This window comes from Salmo trutta, chromosome 8, assembly GCF_901001165.1.
Source record: "Salmo trutta chromosome 8, fSalTru1.1, whole genome shotgun sequence".
In the NCBI taxonomy this organism is placed as follows: Eukaryota; Metazoa; Chordata; class Actinopteri; order Salmoniformes; family Salmonidae; genus Salmo; species Salmo trutta.
Window position 1 is genome coordinate 17,137,203 of NC_042964.1, and position 18,056 is coordinate 17,155,258.

The 18,056-nt window shown below is 41.0% G+C and overlaps 1 protein-coding gene across 1 annotated transcript; it reads left to right on the forward strand.

Moving 5' to 3' along the window:
- Positions 1 to 3,347: 3,347 nt before the first annotated feature.
- On the forward strand, positions 3,348 to 16,482 carry LOC115199236 (zinc finger protein 436). Its single transcript, XM_029761861.1, has 4 exons — positions 3,348 to 3,644; positions 4,766 to 5,026; positions 5,960 to 7,053; positions 16,098 to 16,482. Exons 1-4 carry the CDS (start codon positions 3,474 to 3,476, stop codon positions 16,480 to 16,482), a joined length of 1,911 nt encoding a protein of 636 aa, XP_029617721.1. The 5' UTR covers positions 3,348 to 3,473.
- The last annotated feature ends 1,574 nt before the right edge of the window (positions 16,483 to 18,056 follow it).

An 18,056-nucleotide genomic window follows, 5' to 3' on the forward strand; every position in this document is an offset into this window, starting at 1 on the left:
TTTGTTCAAGGAGATAATAACAGTAGGTCAACATAACCTTTATGAATTACGAAGCCTTTGTGCTTTAAAAAAAATATTTAACAACATAAATTCTTCAAAATTCACAAAGAGTGACGTTAGCTGATGAAGATTATCTCATAGAACAAAACGTATAAGATCTGCTAAGCCTGTGTTACCACACACCATATTTTTTAAGTTTATCCAAAAACGGCATTGATTTTCCCCATGAGCTTTGTCTAACGAATCATGGTGGACTTAGTGCCTACAAAAAGACGCCATTACTATTTCTCTCTGTCAAGCTGGTAGAAGAGCTTTGACTGCAGTCAACTGCAAGTTTTTGCAATGGGACCATGGCGGAGGTCAAGAGACTTAAATGAAAAGTAGTAGTGGAAAAGAGTGGAGACACGTGGAACATGGAGTTTGACAGTGAAAGTGATAAGGATTCTAATGGAAGTATATTTCCAGGCTTGGGGTCAATGAGATGGAAGGAAGTAGGTTACGAGATTGAAAGAGATTGGCGTCCAGTACAAACAGAATGAGCTGTACTCCAGTAGCTCTGGAGGTGAATTGGAAGATAATGAAAATAAATTACCTGAGGTGGCAAGTGTGGTTAAGAGCCTTGAACCGATAGTCATGATAAATATGAATCTGGTACAGTAGGTGTGACATTTTTGGAGAAAGTAGACACTCCCTTTTGGCTGACCTAAATTTGGTATCAGATTGGGTGAAAAAAGAGTTGGGTACTGTTGAATCGGTGGAGATAACCCGAAGTATACTTGTGATTATTATTTTTTTCCCACCCAGAGAGAGCGGGCGCACTCCACGCCACGCGAATGGGGACAATACCTGTTACTTGCTTTGTTCTCAGGAACAAGGTGCCATTGAAAGGAGTGATTACTGGAATTGCGGTGAGGTGGATCAACTGAAGTTGAAGATTCCCGGGGTCTGTGACGCCCGCCATTTGGTGTGACACAGACCCCGTTGCGAGCGTAGTGAAACAGAAGAGTCACTGGGCTTGTTAGACATTGCAGCCGGCAGTCGACTGATCTACAAATCATCTTCCATCATAAATAACTACTCATAATTATTTGTAGTTAAGTCAATCAGTCACAATTTACCCATGACACATTACGGTTTTGATCCTTTTCGAACATGGCCACTGTCTGTCCTTTTGAAAAATGATGCTGAGTCGTTCCCCGACAAATGAATGTTAGGATATATCAGTTATCCTGTAAAAGCTATTGTGCCGAATCCACTACAGTGTTTCAGGTGCCAAACTTATGGTCATGTTGCAGCAGTGTGTAGGAGGGCTGATCCCTAGATGTAAGAAGTGTGCAGAAGGGCATGGGACAAAGGAATGTGTAGTATTGGTGAAAGAAGCAGTATGTGTTAACTGTAGGGGTGCCCATGTTATATTTATATATATATATATATATATATATATATATGATTTATTTCATCATGTAAAACACAATACAACCACACGTGGATAATGCATTTAAAATCATCGAGCATGACACAAAAAAAGTTTGAAAATGTATTTCCATTGTGGTCCTCTTAATAAATAAATGGCTGAAAAGATTAACAAACATAACATAGTAGGCCTGGTCTAAACAGTAGACCTAGTGTACTAGGCATACTTGGATTTACAGATCTAATAATAATGAATACATTTTTTAACCTGTATAGTGCTTGACAAAGAATCTCATAGTCCATAAAAAGTAGAACAACAAACCCAAAATGTAAATGATGAAGATTGAAAGTCTCAGTCGGCTTGGGATGAAGTTGAGGACAATTTGCGTTGGAAAGGCAGTGTAGGTTCAGTGGGAGAGGTCATCGATGAGACAGACAAGGAGAAACATAGAATCCAAACATCCAGCTAGCTATCAAGCCAAAAGATAGACTTTCCATCATGATCCTGCAACTCTGAGCCCACAGGATATAGTGATCAAACCCTAGAGCAACCCCCCCCCCCCAATACCTTAAACAAAAGCTACAAAAACACTTAAAAATTATGAAAAAAATAGGTTGAATATTTATGGAGCTCTCTGCCTAGGCTACCTTACGGTGCCATGACAACCACTATCTTGTTGCTAGGGATCAGAAGTGTCTGGTGCGAGAGATACCATTTGAGGTTGCCAGGGTCAGAGTTGTACAAAAGGTGTTCTATGCTGAGCCAGTGAAGAAAGTAGATGAAGATGGGTCAAGGGTGAGGGACCCTAACAGGCTCACAGTGAGTAGTATACTTTTTCCAGTACAGAGTGATAGGCCTACAAATTAAATGTGCTTCAGTAAGGCTAGATTTTTAGTGTTCATTGCCATGGTTATCACCTGTACCACAGGAATGGAATGCAAGTCACAGAAAATAGGTGTTGTGGTGGCAGCTGCAAAGAAGTACTTAGTAATATGAGATTTTACTGCAGAAGAGTTACAGGGTGTGTTGAATGGTAGTTTCCCGTCCTGCCAGGCCGTTGTCCGGGTGTAGGATAAGATGGGGTCAAAATAGTGGAATGGGGTGGTGGGTTTTTAATGAGTGTGGGTTAGGTTGTGTTCCCACTAGTTACCAGAGCCACAAAGTCAAAATTGGCTATATCGTAAAAATGTATAAAGAAACATTAGCCTTTTGGTCTTAATAATGTTAGCAGTGCGATTAAGGTTAGGTTTCAAATCACATTTTAAGAAGATAATTGTAGAAATAGGCGGGGTTTATAGTGACTACCGGTTAGTTGGCCGGGTAATTTTTCTCTTTTCGTATCACAAAGTACACTGAGTGTACAAAACATTAAGAGCACCTTCCTAATATTGAGTTGTACCCCCTTTTGCGCTCAGAACAGCCTCAATTCGTCGGTTAGCATGGACTCCACAAGGTGTCAAAAGTGTTCCACAGCGATGCTGGCTCATGTTGACTCCAATGCTTCCCACAGTTGTGTCAAGTTGGCTGGATGAGTTTTGGGTGGTGGACCATTCTTGATACACACGGGAAACTGTTGAGTGTGAAAAACCCAGCAGCATTGCAGTTCTTGACACACTCAAACCGGTGCGCCTGGCACCTACTAACATACCGTGTTCAAAGACACTTTAATATTTTGTCTTGCCCATTCACCCTCTGAATGGCACACATACCCGATCCATGTCTCAAGGCTTAAAAATCCTTATTTAACCTGTCTCCTCCCCTTCATCTACATGATTGAAGTGGATTTAACAAGTGACATCAATAAGGGGTCATAACTTTCTTTCTGGATTCACATGGTCAGTCTGTCATGCAAGAGCAGGTGTTCCTAATGTTTTTTGCCCTCAGTGTACAATGGATTTATACTTCAGTCCAGGTGGTGGGGGTAATGCACCATTATTGTATGCTAACCGCCGTTAAACCCCACCGAAGAAGAAGGTGTATCGTCATACTGTCTATGTATGTTGTTGTACTTTGTTAAAAATGTAACAATCGCTGTTGATAATTAACTACCAAATACAAGATGTGGCAGCCAGATCATTTACATAATGAGTTGGTATCTATTATGGATGAATTAATGATGTCGTTTGAGGATGAAATTGACAAATGTATGGCGGTCTCAGTCTTTTCCACACAACACAGCACAGACATTGTCGATGCAGGAAAGACAGGGGAGTCCAAGTTGGAGGTAAAAGTAAGTGGCTAACTTTACTTTTACAAATAAAATGTTTAATAATCCATCCAAAATCACCACTTCCTATGTTTTGCAGTGTTAAATGACACTAATACAATATTTGTTGTTCACAAATGTTTCATTTCGTTATAACGAGGTTGGTAGCAACGTGAAAATCGTTGTGGAAATCTGTTGCAGTCGACTACAAAACCCACAATGCAATGCTCTCTCTGGGCTGGCTGGCTAGTTAGGTAGCCAAACACAATTACCAGCATGTGAAGTAGCTAGCTAGTAGTAAAATCGTCTAAACACACTGCACTATCAATTTAGGGGTCTACAATTAGACCATGTTCAATTTGCAGTTCGTCTCTGAGGCAGACGTTGCTATGGCACCAACGGCCATTTTCCCATTGACACAAAGGGCGCATTGCATGATGGTAGTTACTAATTTGGTACACTGTTTAGATAGAACACATCAAATGGTCCGTTCGTAAATTCGCTCTGGCTATCTACTCTGATTTCAGAGCACTCACCTGAGTGTGACAGAGCGCAGAATAACTGATGCATTTACGAACGATCGACACCGCTTGAATATGGCCGGTGTTAGTAAACCTCGCCGGAAAAGCGTAATTAAATTGTTGCTAGCTGTACAGTTACAGTCACCAATGCTCTGGATAACATGAAAATAGCCTAACCAGCTCTGCTAGGGCGAGTAAAATTACGAACGCCCAGAGCGCACTACAGATTGAATTTACGAACACACCCAAAGCAAAATATATATACTTTGTCATGACGATATAAATAGATTGGTGTGTTCTAGACAAGTATACATCCTTACCATATATTGGCTAGCTTGGCGATCTGGAGTGCAGGTAATTATTTAAGAGTTTTAAAATGTGTTTTGTTATCCTTTATCTCCAGTGGTGAGAACGGCCCACTTAGAAGTTAAATTATGGGGAAAATAGTTATTTTACTCACTCAGAAAATATACTACTATCCTCAAATTGACAGGAGTTTCATTTCTGGGGGGTGGATTATCCCTTTAACGTATGAGCTAATTAGTTTTCTATCCATAGTTAAACAGCTTGAAAACAGGTTTTTGAGGAATGAAAAATATATCTATATATGTTCTCTTGTTCTAGGTCCAGTTGAAATGTGTGATGAAACAGTTCGTGACACAGACTATTATCAAAATCAACCACTTGATCTCCAAAGGGACTGCAGCTCTGTGTTCACAGATATCCCAGAGTCAAAGTGAGGTTAAATCTCTGAAATGTAAGCTATTGGAGATGACTGACGGTAAGGAGATACCTGAAAAGACAGTGGGAAGAACCCCACAGACAGTGGAAGAGGAGGAATGGACGGGATTACCATATTCACCGGAACTTGCAGAGGATTTGGAGGTATGTTATATTTAACATGTTTGTGTTGGGGTAGGTTCCTTGTTCCTTGTCAATCGTTGGCTTATTGGTGAAATCAGCAATCAGACAATGTCTTCTTAAAGTAAATCAATCAAACCTTTATTAATGCAATTGCAGACAGATGTTGACAACGGAACCACAGCATGTATGTTTCAGAGTAAGTTGTGCAAAATAAAACAGGTCAAAGTTGCTTTAATAGTCTTGCAGTCAACCCCTAGTGATGTAACTGCCTACGTCAACACCTTCTACTCATGAGACCAAGCCCATGGATATACAGTTATACAAACTTGCAGGAGAAAACAATAGTCCTGTGTTTTCTAAGGGCTCAGCAGTAATTTTCCATTCCCGTGTGGTTTATTAGTTTATTAGTATGTCTGACTTGTCTCTTTATCTATTTACTCCCCTGCAGGGATCTGTGTATCTCTTTTAGCCTTGAGGCGCTTTCTCACAGACACCCTGTTTTGACCGCAATGGCTCACACATCTCTGACCATTTCTTATAAGAGGCAGAGACTAGAAAAGAACTGTGGAACAGTATTAAACTTTATAATGCATATATTACTAATCTGTGGTCCAGGACCCTATAAATGTAGTGGGGGAGGGTCTTATAGCCCTTCTCCTTCTATTAATACAACATAAGCATAATCAATTATTATAATACATCAATCATTTGGTGCAGACCCTATCATGACCCCAAGGTGACCTCCATCATTTGCATGAATTATGCAGTCCAAGGGTCTGCTGTTATCAGTGGGCATGAGCTCTTTACTGTTATTATCCTTGAATACCTGGACTGACATGTACTGCCATTGTACCATTGAGCAAGGCACTTAACTCCATAACCTGAACCGGGGGTGCTGCTCTGTGACTGTGTGTGTGTATGTTGGAGATCCAATCAATTTTTTTTTTCTCCCAGGTTGATGTGCCAACTCCCATTGATGACGCTGACAAGACTTCAAATTGCAAGGAGACCACAATCAGAGTTAAAACCATAGAGATGAAACAATGCTTTATATCTCTGGCAAAATTACCTTCCTCACTCACTAAGTCTAACAAACAGGGGCCAAATACAGCCAAACAGGCAGCTAGTAGGCCTATAGACAGAGAGGCAGAAAGCAGGCCTACAGACATTCAGGCCCTAATTACAGATGCACAAAGTCTCAGTGGGGATTCTGTGCTGTTCACTATACCCAGGAGGGAAAAGAAGAGAACTGAAGCACCCATGGTGGCACAATCAGACGGAAGTAAGGAGAACGCAGACGATGACCAATGGGAGGAAGAAAATGCTGGACAAACCTCGAGTGACGAATCTCTCCACAACAGAAAGCCAAGGCCAAACAGGAAACAAAATAAGACTACCAACACCAGGAAAGAGTACCTCTGTCCGGACTGCGGTAAGGTTTTTAAGAAATTATGTAATTTTAAACAGCATCAACGGACTCACACAGGAGAGAGACCTTATTGTTGTGAATTGTGTGGGAAATGTTTCCCGACTGCTTGGAAGCTCAGAAATCACCAATTAGTGGTCCATAGGAGAGAGAAGCTGCTTGAATGCCCATCATGTGGAAAGTGCTTTGCAACAAAGAGTTATTTGGACAAACATGCAAGCGTTCATTCAACAGAGAAACCGTTCCGATGCCTCGTGTGTCAGAAATTTTTTAAAAGTAAAAATGGCCTCAAGGAACATACAATGTTGCACAATTCAAATTCAAACTCATATGCTTGTGACAAATGTCCAAAAACCTTCGTAAAGTTGAAATACCTCAAGAATCACCAGCTAACTCACAGTGGAGGAGGAGCTCACCGTTGCGAATTGTGTGGAAAAGGTTTCAAGTCTCCTTCCGAACTCAAACAGCACCAAGCATCAGTCCATAGGGGAGAGAAGCCGTTCCAATGTCCAACATGTGGGAAGTGCTTCGGAAAAAAAGAAAATTTGAAAATTCACGCAAGTGTTCATTCAGAAGAGAGAGCATTCCAGTGCTCTCAGTGTCGGATGTTTTTCAAAACCAAGTACACGCTTAGCGACCATAAGAAGACGCACACGGACTCCAAGCCGTATGCTTGCGGCAAATGCCCAATGACCTTCATTCGGTCGAGGTACCTCAAGATGCATCAAGCCTCGCACCTGACCAGCAAGCCGTTAGCGTGCAGCCACTGTGGGAAAGGCTTCAAAGGTGAACGTGAGCGCAAGAGACACGAACGCACACACACTGAAGAACCCCCTTATACCTGTGACGAATGTGGCAAGGGTTTCTATAAACACGAATCGTTAAAAGTCCATGTAGCCTTGCACACCGGAGAGAAGCCGTTCGCCTGTGATTACTGCGGTAAAACCTTTGCTCTGGCGTCCTACCTTAAAACCCATGTAGCAAAATTTCACTCTGTGACTGAACTCCATGTCTGTGGGAAATGTGGCAAAAAATATAAGGATATCATACATTTCAGAAGCCATATGGTTCAGGGTTGTTGAGAGGAGGCTGCGGCATTGGTTTGTTTGACTTAAATTGTTTTCTCTTTCTAATATTGGAGGGAATCTAATACCCCTAAACAAAGCCCTGGGAGGACGCAGGTTAAAGGCACAACTTGTAACTTTCATTCTGACAATGCTTTGACATTTATTGTTATTTTGGAATTGTGAATAAAGTTGTATATGTTTTTGTTTCACTAAAATCATGCATGTTTACTTTTTAATCAGAATACAACTGTTAAACGTGGCTATATGATAGAACAGAAACAACATGCGTTTGGAAATTATTTTGATAAAATCATACTTTGACCATGTAAAATATAAGGCTATAATGATAGTCACTCCATACCAAGAAGCTCACTATGGCTGGAAGCCATAGTGAGCTTCGATTTGTCAATAGCTTCACGATATCGCGGAGTTTTTGTATAAAGTTAAGCTTTACCTAAACTTTGGTCCCTCCACGTTAACGTCCCATCGCCCAATGGTCCTCCATGGAAAAGGAAGCTCAGTTGTTTCAGCGAAAATGCAGTTTTCCTCTCACACTATCAACTAGTGCACACCAGGGGGCGGTGTATTCCAACATCCTACATTATGTGTAGTTATTACACTTACTCAGCGATAGCGTTACATTATTATAAAAATACTTAAAAAATAACGGAATTATACTTATACTCTCCTAAAGAGGAATGTGTGCATTATACATATTATTAGTACTATTTATTAATAATACGTAGACATTTAAAATATATATCAATGTTTGCAGTGCGTGAGTCAGCTAGATATTGCAAATCCAAGTCATTATGATGACCCACCTGGAGTAATTTTTTAATTTATTTTTTATTTCACCTGTATTTAACCAGGTAGACCAGTTGAGAACAAGTTCTCGTTTACAACTGCAACCTGGCCAAAATAGAGCAAAGCAGTGCGACACAAACAACACAGAGTTACACATGGGATAAACAAACGTACAGTCAATTACACAATAGAAAAGTCTATATACAGTGTGTGTAAATGTAATAAGATTAGGGAGGTAAGGCAATAAATAGGCCATAGTGGCGAAATAATTACAATTTTAGCAATTAAACACTGGAGTGATAGATGTGCAGAAGATGAATGTGCAGGTAGAGATACTGGGGTGCAAAGGACCAACCAAAAAATTAACAATATGGGGATGAGGTAGTTGGGTTGGCTATTTACAGATGGGCTATGTACAGGTGCAATGATCGGTAAGCTGCTCTGACAGCTGATGCTTAAAGTTAGTGAGGGAGATAAGAGTCTCCAGCTTCAGTGATTTTTGCAATTCGTTCCATTCATTGGCAGCAGAGAACTGGAAGGAAAGGTGGCCAAAGTAGGAGTTGGCTTTGGGGGTGACCAGTGAAATATACCTGCTGGAGCGCGTGCTACGGGTGGGTGCTGCTATGGTGACCAATGAGCTGAGATAAGGCGGGGCCAGGTCGATGAATACGGCTGCCCAGTATTGTCTTTTATCGAAGGCGGCTATGATATCGTTTAGGACCTTGAGTGTGGCTGAGGTGCACCCATGACCAGCTCGGAAACCAGATTGCATAGCGGAGAAGGTACGGTGGGATTCAAAATGGTCGGTGATCTGTTTTGTTAACTTGGCTGGTACAGGTGTATCAAAGATGAGACTGAAAAACAGCTTCTATCACTTGGCTATCAGACTGTTAAAAAGCCATCACTAGCCGGCTACCACCCGGTTACTCAACCCTGCACCTTAGAGGCTGCTGCCCTATAGACATGGAATCACTGATCACTTTAATAATGGAACACTAGTTACTTTAATAATGTTTATTTACTGTATTATATTCTACTGTATTTTAGTCAATGCCACTCCGACATTGCTCGTCCTAATATTTATATATTTCTTAATTCCATTCTTTTACTTTTAGATTTGTGTGTTTTAATGTAAATTGTTAGATACTTCTGCACTGTTGGAGCTAGGAACACAAGCATTTCGCTACACCCGCAACAACATCTGTTAAATATGTGTATGTGACCAATAAAATTTGATTAGATTTTTGTGCCTAACCCAAACCTTAAATGAATACCAAAAAGCTAATGTCGTAACTAGTGGAAACCGTAGGTGTGTTGTCACGCATCAAACTAACCTCATGCCGTGTTAAAAACACCTTCCACGTAGTTCATTATTTTCCAGAGAACGCATAGCCCCTCGTTATTAACGCATATCCCTTACTTATTAGCAAGATCTGTAAGATCTGACAAGCGTCAGCAACGCCTGGGCAGATGGACGCGCCCACCTATTCTCTGTGATCTATCCACATTAAGACTTCCGTTTTTTGCATTTTGCTTTCAAAATTACATTTTGCAGTAAAATGCAATGCATATGATGTTAAAATTATGTTACGAAAATATAAATACATTAGGGAAAATTTTGAACTAAACAGAATTACTACTTTATACGTTTAATATTATAAGGTGGAGCACATTGAGAAATGGTTGGCGCTCAAGTAAATTAATGTAATGAACATAACAGCCTACTGGTAAAAAATAAAATGGTATAATTCTTGTTGATTTACTGGTGCTATTGTTCAACTGCAATTTTGAAATGTAATGTCAGTCTTACTGTATTTTTGTTGTATTTTACAAACAAATTGCACCGTACAGGAACAATTGTGTGTCCATAAAACCAAGGTCCAGTCTACTCACGAGTCTCTAGAATATAAAAAAGTTGAATTTGAACAAAAAGCTAGGTCATAGGAAGTGTTTCTGGACTTTTACTGTGGTCGAACAGCATAAAACGAGGTACAGTGTATATTGCATTGGGGGCAATGGAGGGGATAGAGTAAAAGCCAGCAATAGGCCGTACAACACAGTCCCCCTTAAAACTAAACATATTTGGTTAGTAGAAACCCTACTGAGTATTTTCCACCTCACTTTAACTGAGAGAGTTAATAAAGTTTTTTTTCTCTCTACAGTCCAATATGTATTCCATGTACTACCTGTTTCAAATAAACTGGGGTGGGAAATACTCAGTAGGGGCTCTACAAATATAGTTTGTTTTGGAGGTGGGGGCGTTAAAAGCCTGCAACAGACTGTACGACACAGTCCCCATCCCAAACAAACTATATTTGGTTAATAGAGACCCTACTGAGTATTTTCCACTCAAGAAAATCAATCGTTTTTCCTGTACAGCGCAATATTTGTATGTGCTGTATACAGAAACAAATTATTATTTATTTGATCTTGGAAGATCTTTTAAAACCCAGGTTTTAATGCAAATGTAACCATCATATGAAAATATATGAATCATTGTTCATGTATAGACAATTATTTATCATATATCATGAATTAATACATGTTATTGACACTTTTCTACTATTACGTGAGGGACTTTTACTATGAATATTTTTGAAATTCCGTGACTGAAGTGTTCCTGGAACAAAAAGAAGTGGTCTGCTATTTTTGAGCTAACTAACTAACGTTAGCTAGCTAAGGTTTATGAAGGCACAAAGTGCAAACACTTTTGGAGGAGCAGGGTAAATATTTTGATTGACTGTGTCGGTGACATGTTGCAGTATGCATTGCTGTCAGTTTCACTGATCTGACCAGCCAAGCTAGCATACCTTGCTAGTTGGCTAGCCATGCTGATTCTTCCATCTAGCTAGCTCAATCTTATTAGCTATACTGTAACAAACGATATATATATATGTATATACACTACCGTTCAAAAGTTTGGAGTCACTTAGAAATGTCCTTGTTTTTGAAAGAAAAGCACATTTTTTTGTCCATTTAAAATAACATCACATTTATCAGAAATACAGTGAAGACATTGTTAATGTTGTAAATGACTATTGTAGCTGGAAACGGCAGATTTTTTATGGAATATCTACATAGGCGTACAGAGGCCCATTATCAGCAACCATCACTCCTGTGTTCCAATGGCACGTTGTGTTAGCTAATCCAAGTGTATCATTTTAAAAGGCTACTTGATCATTAGAAAACCCTTTTGCAGATATGTTAGCACAGCCGAAAACTGTTGTTTCTGATTAAAGAAGCAATAAAACTGTCCGCCTTTAGACTAGTTGAGTATCTGGAGCATCAGCATTTGAGGGTTCTATTACAGGCTCAAAATGGCCAGAAACAAAGAAATGTCTTCTGAGAAATGAAGGCTATTCCATGCGAGAAATTGCCAAGAAACTGAAGATCTCGTACAACGCTGTATACTACTCCCTTCACAGAGCAGTGCAAACTGTCTCTAACCAGAATAGAAAGAGGAGGGGGAGGCCCCAGTGCACAACTGAGCAAGAGGACAAGTACATTAGAGTATCTAGTCTGAGAAACAGACACCTCACAAGTCCTCAACTGGCAGCTTAATTAAATAGTACCCGCAAAACACCAGTCTCAACTTCAACAGTGAAGAGGCGACTCCGGGATGCTGGCCTTCTAGGCAGAGTTGCAAAGAAAACTGACTGGCCAATAAAAATAAAATATTAAGATGATCGAAAGAACACAGACACTGGACAGAGGAACTCTGCCTAGAAGGCCATTATCCCGAAGTCGCCTCTTCACTGTTGACGTTGAGACTGGTGTTTTGCGGGTACTATTTAATGAAGCTGCCAGTTGAGGACTTGTGAGGTGTCTGTGTGGGTGGACCATTTCAGTTTGTCGTTGATGTGTACACCGAGGAACTTTAAACTTTACACTTTCTCCACTGCTGTCCCTTCAATGTGGACAGGGGGGTGCTCCCTCTGCTGTTTCCTGAAGTCCACAATCATCTCCTTTGTTTTGTTGACGTTGAGTGAGAGGTTGTTTTCCCTGACGTCACACTCCGAGTGCCCTCACCACCTCCCTGTCGGCTGTCTCGTCGTTGTTGGTAATCAAGCCCACTACTGTTGTGTCATCTGCAAACTTGATGATTGAGTTGGAGGCATGCATGGCATGGGTGAACAGGGAGTACAGAAGGGGGCTGAGCACTCACCCTTGTGGGGCCCCAGTGTTGAGGGTCAGCGAGGTGGAGATGTTGTTTCCTACTTTCACCACATGGGGTGGCCCGTCAGAAAGTCCAGGACCCAATTGCACAGGGCAGGGTTGAGGCCCAGGGCCTCTATTCTTGATGTTGAGCTTGGAGGGTACTATGGTGTTGAATGCTGAGCTGTAGTCAATGAACAGCATTCTTACATGGTTCTGGAGTTGTGTCGCTCTGATGACCTGGCCGACCCTGATACCATTCAGCCATAACCTGGCCAGGTTAAGTAGCTTTAACTCCAGTCAGGAGGAGGAGAGGGCTATTCAGCGAAGGAACCGCTTTTCCGATGACTGCGTTGGTTGAAGCGTCATTCTTGTAACTAGCTCTCAAGCGATTGGCAAAATTCAGCCTTTTCCCTACAGTTCTCAGCTATTAGCTTTGCCCACGACTGCCCTGTGAACTACAATCCTGACGCTGTGTTTTAACGTTTAGAAACGTCAATAATCATTGCTTGCGATATGGCTTTCGAAACATATGGGCCTTATCTTTCAAACCGTACTGCAAGCGATGCATGTTCAGACTGAGAGTCGCAGATCTTAACAGAACTCTCCCCTACAGAAGACGCCTTCGTCCAATGACCTCTTATGTGTAATGTAATGGAACTGAGAGTCATGATCAAAGGCTAGCTAGTAACCTGCTCCAGAGTTGTGGGTTTTATTCCCACATGGCCACACATTCTTACAGTTTACTATCAGTTGCTATTTTTTATTGCTTTATAGACGGATCAACGATGTATAAGATCAAGTCTGTTAAATAATATAGAGTAGTTTTTTTTAGGGGCTGTGCTTTGCTGTAGTTTTCAGATCCAAAGGTGGAGGTATCAGAGGCAAGCTTCATGAAGTTAATTCAAAACCATGGATGTTTTCTTCCAGGTTAGTGTCAAAATACACTGGGGTTAAAAACGGAAACGATTGATTTCACTGCTCCCGATTCCCACCTGGTGCCGGTGAGCCATTCAATACAAAGGGACCCATTTCTTAGGAATGATATTTTTTGAAGTGTAAATAAAAATCCAAGAACTTTCTTCAGAAGCACCTGCTTGTTTTGTCTCTCAGATAGTTTTTCCAGAAAGTTCGGCCCCAAGTATGACTCTTCACTGCAGATTCTTGTGCACGAGTTCCTGTCTAAACTGGATAAGCTTATTCCCACTTCAAACCTTGAACAGGTACTTTACATCATTTTGTGGTAGCCTACTGTGCTTGCAGATCTCAAGTTAGGACTCGGCCTAAAGTGCCTCTCTTTCCAGGCAGAAGGTTGAAACCCCACCACTGTGACTTTCTTTGTGTTCTTATACTGCGTCGTGGCTCAGCCTCTCCCTTGGTCTCTTAGAGGCGTGTGTGGAGTCTGTAGCTCACCCTGAGCCATTACAGGCACTACTGGGTCACCATAACAATGGACACCATTTTGACACTAATGGTAGGTGGTGGGATACACTAATTTAGGGGTTTTCTAACCTCTCCTCGGGGACCCCCAGCTTTTCCATGTATTTGATCTATTCCAGAGCAACTTGTCAACTAATCATCAAGTCCTTGACTTTGTGAATTAGGTGAGCTAGTTCAGGCTTCAACAAAATTGTGAAAATATATTGAAATGGAATTATGCCTTTCATAATGGGGGTCGAGGTTTACAGGTATTAAAGCTGGGAAAAATATATTTGATTGATCTCAATAGTTTATCCTGATTACTTATGATGCATTCTCTTTATCTAGCTCAAAGTGCCGCTGCTAGCAACTACATTCTCTCTTCATTGTCTTTTCCTTCTTTGGTGGTGGAAGGAAGTACCTCCTGCCAAGCTAGCTCAGAGAGACAGTCAGGTACCACCATGCAGGGATATCAAATCCCTGTCACATCGGATGACGAGTCAGAAATGCCACCTGTGATCGAGTCCAACTCCCCCCCCAAAAAAACAAACAGGGATGAGTTGGCACTCAAGGGTCTGGCCTTTAAAGCAACCAGCGGGTTCGGCTTCTGTGGAGGTCAAGGTCAAGGTCAAGACTATAGAGGAAGCCACCGAGATGACCGTTCAACGCAAGACAGTCGATAGAGAGTCAATAAAACAGAGAAGGAAAGAAGAGACTGTTCTCTGCCCTTACACCCGCAGTGGGCTGAAAGCCAGCCGCTTAACAGCTTCCTGTCTGCGCTGTCAACCCATACTGCGGTTGTACAGGATTGACATCAGCGATATGCGGTTACCCGAGTCCCCGAGGACATTGCGCCTGAGTAGAGGGAGTCTGCAGGCCGAAGCAACGAGATCCCAACGACAGAAAAAAAGAGGCAAAAAGAAAATACTGAAAAGTGGACGTGATGTCACAAATAAGAAAACATCAATAAAGTGTGTCAATGGAGAGCCGTCACCTGATTGGACAAAAATGATGTGATTGTCAGCTGTGAAACAAAGGATTAAAATCCAGGCCTCAAGGTCCCAGATGCTGGCTTTCAACTGCAATGACCTAGCTTTTTGTTCAAACTCATCTATTTTGTATTCTAGGGACTCTGGTGAATAGACTGGACCCTGGTTTTATAGACACACAATCAATTGTTTTTCCTGTACAGTATTTTGGTATGTGCTGTATACAGAAATGTTATTTTTCATTTGACCATAGAATTTGTAATGCAAATATCACTTAAATATCAACATTTCTACTATTACGTGGACTTTTATTTAAAACAAAATTAAATTGCGTGACCAGGAAGTACTAACATTTGCTGCTCGTCAATAACTACCAAATACAAAATGTGGAAGCCCCATCCTTTCCACAATGAATTTGTCCTTATTATGGATGAATTAATAATGTTGGATGAAATTGACAAATGTATGGTGGTCTCAGTCTTTTCCACACAACACAGCACAGACATCGATGCAGGAAAGACAGAATACAAATTGGAGGGAAAAGTGGCTAGCTTTACTTCTACAAATACAAACTGGTAACATGTGCTAGTTAGTTTGCTATTGATGTTTAAACGGCTTTAAAACAGGTTGTTGTGGAATGAAAAATGTGTGCATCTGTTCTGATTCTAGGTCCATTTTTGAGTGTTAGTCTGTTTCACAAACTGCAGTTCATCAAAATTAACCAGTTGATCTCCAATGGCATTGTAGCACTACATTCAGAGATATCCCAGAGTCAAACTGAGATTAAATCACTGAAATGAACCTATTGGAGATTACTGATAGTAAGGAAATACCTGAAAAGACAGTGGAAGAGGAGGAATGACCGTATTCACCAGAGTTGGCAGAGCATTTTGAAGTTTGTTATATTTGAGGTTTGCATGACGTTATCAGTGGGCATAAACCCTTTACTATTATGATCCTTGAATCACAGGACTGACAGTTACTGCCGTTGTACCGTTGAGCAAGGCAATTAACTCCCTAACTTGTTCCAGGGGTGCTGCTCTGTGACTGTATGTTGGAGATCAATTTACAAATTATATATGTTTTCAGGTTGACGCGCCAACTCCGTGGTGAGGCTGACAAGGCTACAAATGGCAAGAAGACCACGTTCAAAGTTAAAATCATGAGATTCACGGAAGTGTTCATTCAGAAGAGAGAGCAATTCAGTGTCGGATGCGTTTCAAAACCAAGTACACGCTTAGCGACCATAAGAAGACGCACACGGACTCCAAGCCGTATGCTTGCGGCAAATGCCCAATGACCTTCATTCGGTCGAGGTACCTCAAGATGCATCAAGCCTCGCACCTGACCAGCAAGCCGTTAGCGTGCAGCCACTGTGGGAAAGGCTTCAAAGGTGAACGTGAGCGCAAGAGACACGAACGCACACACACTGAAGAACCCCCTTATACCTGTGACGAATGTGGCAAGGGTTTCTATAAACACGAATCGTTAAAAGTCCATGTAGCCTTGCACACCGGAGAGAAGCCGTTCGCCTGTGATTACTGCGGTAAAACCCCATGTAGCAAAATTTCACTCTGTCACCGAACTCCGTCTGTTGGAAATGTAAAAATGTAAAGATATCATACATTTCAGAAGCCATATGGTTCAGGGTTGTTGAGAGGAGGCTGCGGCATTGGTTTGTTTGACTTAAATTGTTTTCTCTCTTTTTAATATTGGAGGGAATCTAATACCCCTTCCTAAACAAAGCCCTGGGAGGACGCAGGTTAAAGGCACAACTTGTAACTTTCATTCTGACAATGCTTTGACATTCATTGTTATTTTGGAATTGTGAATAAAGTTGTAATATGTTCTTGTCATACTACAATCATGCATGTTTACTTTTTAATCGATATACAACCATTAAACTTTTCTATATGATAGAGAACAGTACTGCCCTACCAAGCAAAAAGGCAGTAACTGCTCATAACGTCGATACTGAGAAAAATTGCTTTTATTTGCCTTGGTTTCACAGTAACTTTAAGCAGTTACTGCTAACATGACCCCCGTTTTCTCCAAAACACAGTACAAGAGGCAGGATACTTGTCCACATGATTAAGCATGTATTTAATGTAGCAAAAATGACAAATTTTCGACCAAAGGAGCAGTTACTGGCTTTTTGCTTGGTAGGGCAGTGTACCACACAAGTTTTGAAATGATTTTGCTAAATGTCAGATATAAGGCTATATTTATTATTGGTTTGGAGTGACTATCACCCAGTCACTACTCAACCACGACTCAAACCCTCAAGAAGTTTATTTCACAATAATACATTGAGCAGACATACACCCTCCCTGAATTAACACATCTCCGTGTTTAGAAGATATGCAGGGATGGATTTAGTGATGTGAAACAGTTGTTGCAGATAGAAATAGAATGAATAGAGCTGACACGATTCCTTATTCTACCAATCATGTCTGTTCGACATGATACATTTCTGAATCTGAACGTTCTATATCAACATCCTTCTGAACAGGCCCCAGTTGTGGCTAATGTAGCACGTGGTTAGGTCCAGGAGTTTTCACATGACCACGTGACCTCGCCAGGAAAAACTCAGTTCTCCAGACCCTTCAGCAAGATCCATGAACTTTCTTCCTCTCTTGCACTATCCACTAGTGCACACCAGGGGGCGGGGTATATACTTCCAACCTCTTACATTCTATGTAGGTATTACATTCACTCAGAAAGATCATAGTGTTACAGTATTATACAACGGAAAAATTGATATAGAAAACAGAATGATATTGCTACTCTCCTAAAGAAGTACATGTGCATTAAAACAACAAAGTTCCACACATGAATCCCATACATACCGTACAAACCAGGGAACTACAATAAGCCATTTACTGGAATATGGCGTGAAAGAAACCCACTTATAGAGATGTAGGTCGACAGCATGTCTGCGGCTGAAATGGCATCCTATGCCCTATATGGTGCACTTATTTTGACCAGGGGCTCTGGTCAAAAGTAATTAACTATGTAGGGGATAGGGTGCCATTTCAGATGCACTCAATTAATTATAATACAGTAGAATCAGACATAATAATACTTCATATTGGCCTACAAAGCAAAGGCTCTTTTAACTGTATGTATACAAACATAGGCATATAACAGTTATATTGTCTAAATGTCTGGTGTAAGAAAATAGAACA